The 1,670-nt window shown below is 51.5% G+C and overlaps 1 protein-coding gene across 1 annotated transcript; it reads right to left on the reverse strand.

Moving 5' to 3' along the window:
* Nucleotides 1–44: 44 nt before the first annotated feature.
* LOC118159667 (trypsin II-P29) lies at nucleotides 45–1,383 on the reverse strand. Its single transcript, XM_035314232.1, has 3 exons — nucleotides 1,107–1,383; nucleotides 671–807; nucleotides 45–279 (listed from the first exon to the last, which is right to left on the reverse strand). The coding sequence occupies exons 1-3, from the start codon at nucleotides 1,234–1,236 to the stop codon at nucleotides 130–132; spliced, it is 417 nt and encodes a 138-aa protein (XP_035170123.1). The 5' UTR covers nucleotides 1,237–1,383; the 3' UTR covers nucleotides 45–129.
* Between the last annotated feature and the right edge of the window lie 287 nt (nucleotides 1,384–1,670).

A 1,670-nucleotide genomic window follows, 5' to 3' on the forward strand; every position in this document is an offset into this window, starting at 1 on the left:
TGTCTCTAATGAGCTTCAGTCGCCAAAGTAAATGTCTGTATGTGAGATTTTTATTTGTGCTGTTGTCTTCTTAAGGAGAGTGTTAGGGCGGGAGGGAAGTGGCCAAGGAGCCAGGTGGTTGTCAAGGCATCACTGGGCTGCAATGGTCTCTTGGATCCAGTCGACATAATTGCAGACCTTGGTGTAGACACCGGGATAACCTTTCAGAGCACACCCAATTCCCCATGACACAATGCCCTGGAGTTCTCCGTTGCACACAACTGGTCCACCTGAGTCACCCTGGAGGGGAAAATTTAGAGGCACAAGATGATGTAAAAGCAGAATCTCACCTGGAAAGTTTTTGACTTGGCACAAAGAATCCAGGGAATGCAAAACAAAGCACAGCATGCCCCGATACGGGAGCACAGAGAGATCCCACCCCTTGTTTGCTGGCCTCCCCTAGCCCCCACCAATTCACTGGTACTGCCAACCAGCAGATGTGGCTGGACCTGCTGTTTTCAGTGAAGTCCACCCTGCATCCAAAGCCTGCTGGAAAGGGTGCGTCAGAAGAGAGCACCTGGAGTGGAGGAGGCTGAAGACAAGCAAGCTGCCGAGCTCTGACGTTTACCGTGCAGCCTGGAGCACCCTGGCAGTGTGTGGCCCAGGGCTCTGCGCACACTTTGACTCCTACCTGGCATGAATCTTTCCCACCCTGCAGGAATCCTACGCAGATCATGTTGCTGGTGATTTTACCCGGGTAAGCATCTTGGCACTCTTGGTCAGTCAGAATTGGCGCTTTCAGGCACTGGAGAAGTTCAGGGTAATTGGCTGCCGGGAGAGCGGTAACAGTTTTAGGTTTTGTCTTGGGACTCAGTACTGTCAGTGAACAGAAAGACCCAAAGACCTATATGCGAGAGCCATCCAGCAGAGCAGGGTAAAGTAAAATGGTGAAGTGTATTGTAGACTGAGACACACTGGCAGGGCAGGGTGGAGGTAAGGCAGCGTGGAGGATGTGTGGGCACAACAAGAAAAGGCTGCAAAGAAGGGGTGAACTGTACATGGGTCTCATGAGCATGATGGTAGAGCAGAAGTGTGAACAGCTACATGCAATGTGTGTAGATACTCACTGCCACTGCTCAGTGTGTTTCCCCACCCCGAAATCAGGCACTCGGTCCCCGCCTTGGCACAAGAGGTGGGCAGGACTATGGGCTGAACGTCGGCACTGTAGTCCACGGCAGATGCCAGCTTGATCAACATGATGTCATTATCAAGGGTTCTTGAACTGTACTTCGGATGGCGAATGATTACTGAAGAACTCCGGACTACTTCACTGTCTTCCTGCACATCAATGTTGTACTCTCCCAGCCTCACTTGTATACGGCTGCAAAATTGTCAGCAGAGAAAAGCAGCAGTTAGCCATGTGTCGAACAGCTGCGTGTCACATGGGGACTGGCAGACACTTGAAAGAGAGTAAGGGAGTGCTGCCCTAATCAAAGGTTTGTGTGTCACGCAGCTCTAGGAACTTCATGATTTCACGGAAGACAGAGTTTGGAGACCCTTGCCAGATGGGTGTCCTGCCCAGTAGATCCCCAGCTGGCAGCTCTGGCAATGGTGTAAGCGTAGATGGATGACTCCAGAGACCTACGGCAAGGCTTAAGAAAGGGAGATTTGGTTTCCTGTTGCTCTGTCTG

Source organism: Oxyura jamaicensis, unplaced genomic scaffold (genome assembly GCF_011077185.1).
Source record: "Oxyura jamaicensis isolate SHBP4307 breed ruddy duck unplaced genomic scaffold, BPBGC_Ojam_1.0 oxyUn_random_OJ71507, whole genome shotgun sequence".
NCBI classification, from domain to species: Eukaryota; Metazoa; Chordata; class Aves; order Anseriformes; family Anatidae; genus Oxyura; species Oxyura jamaicensis.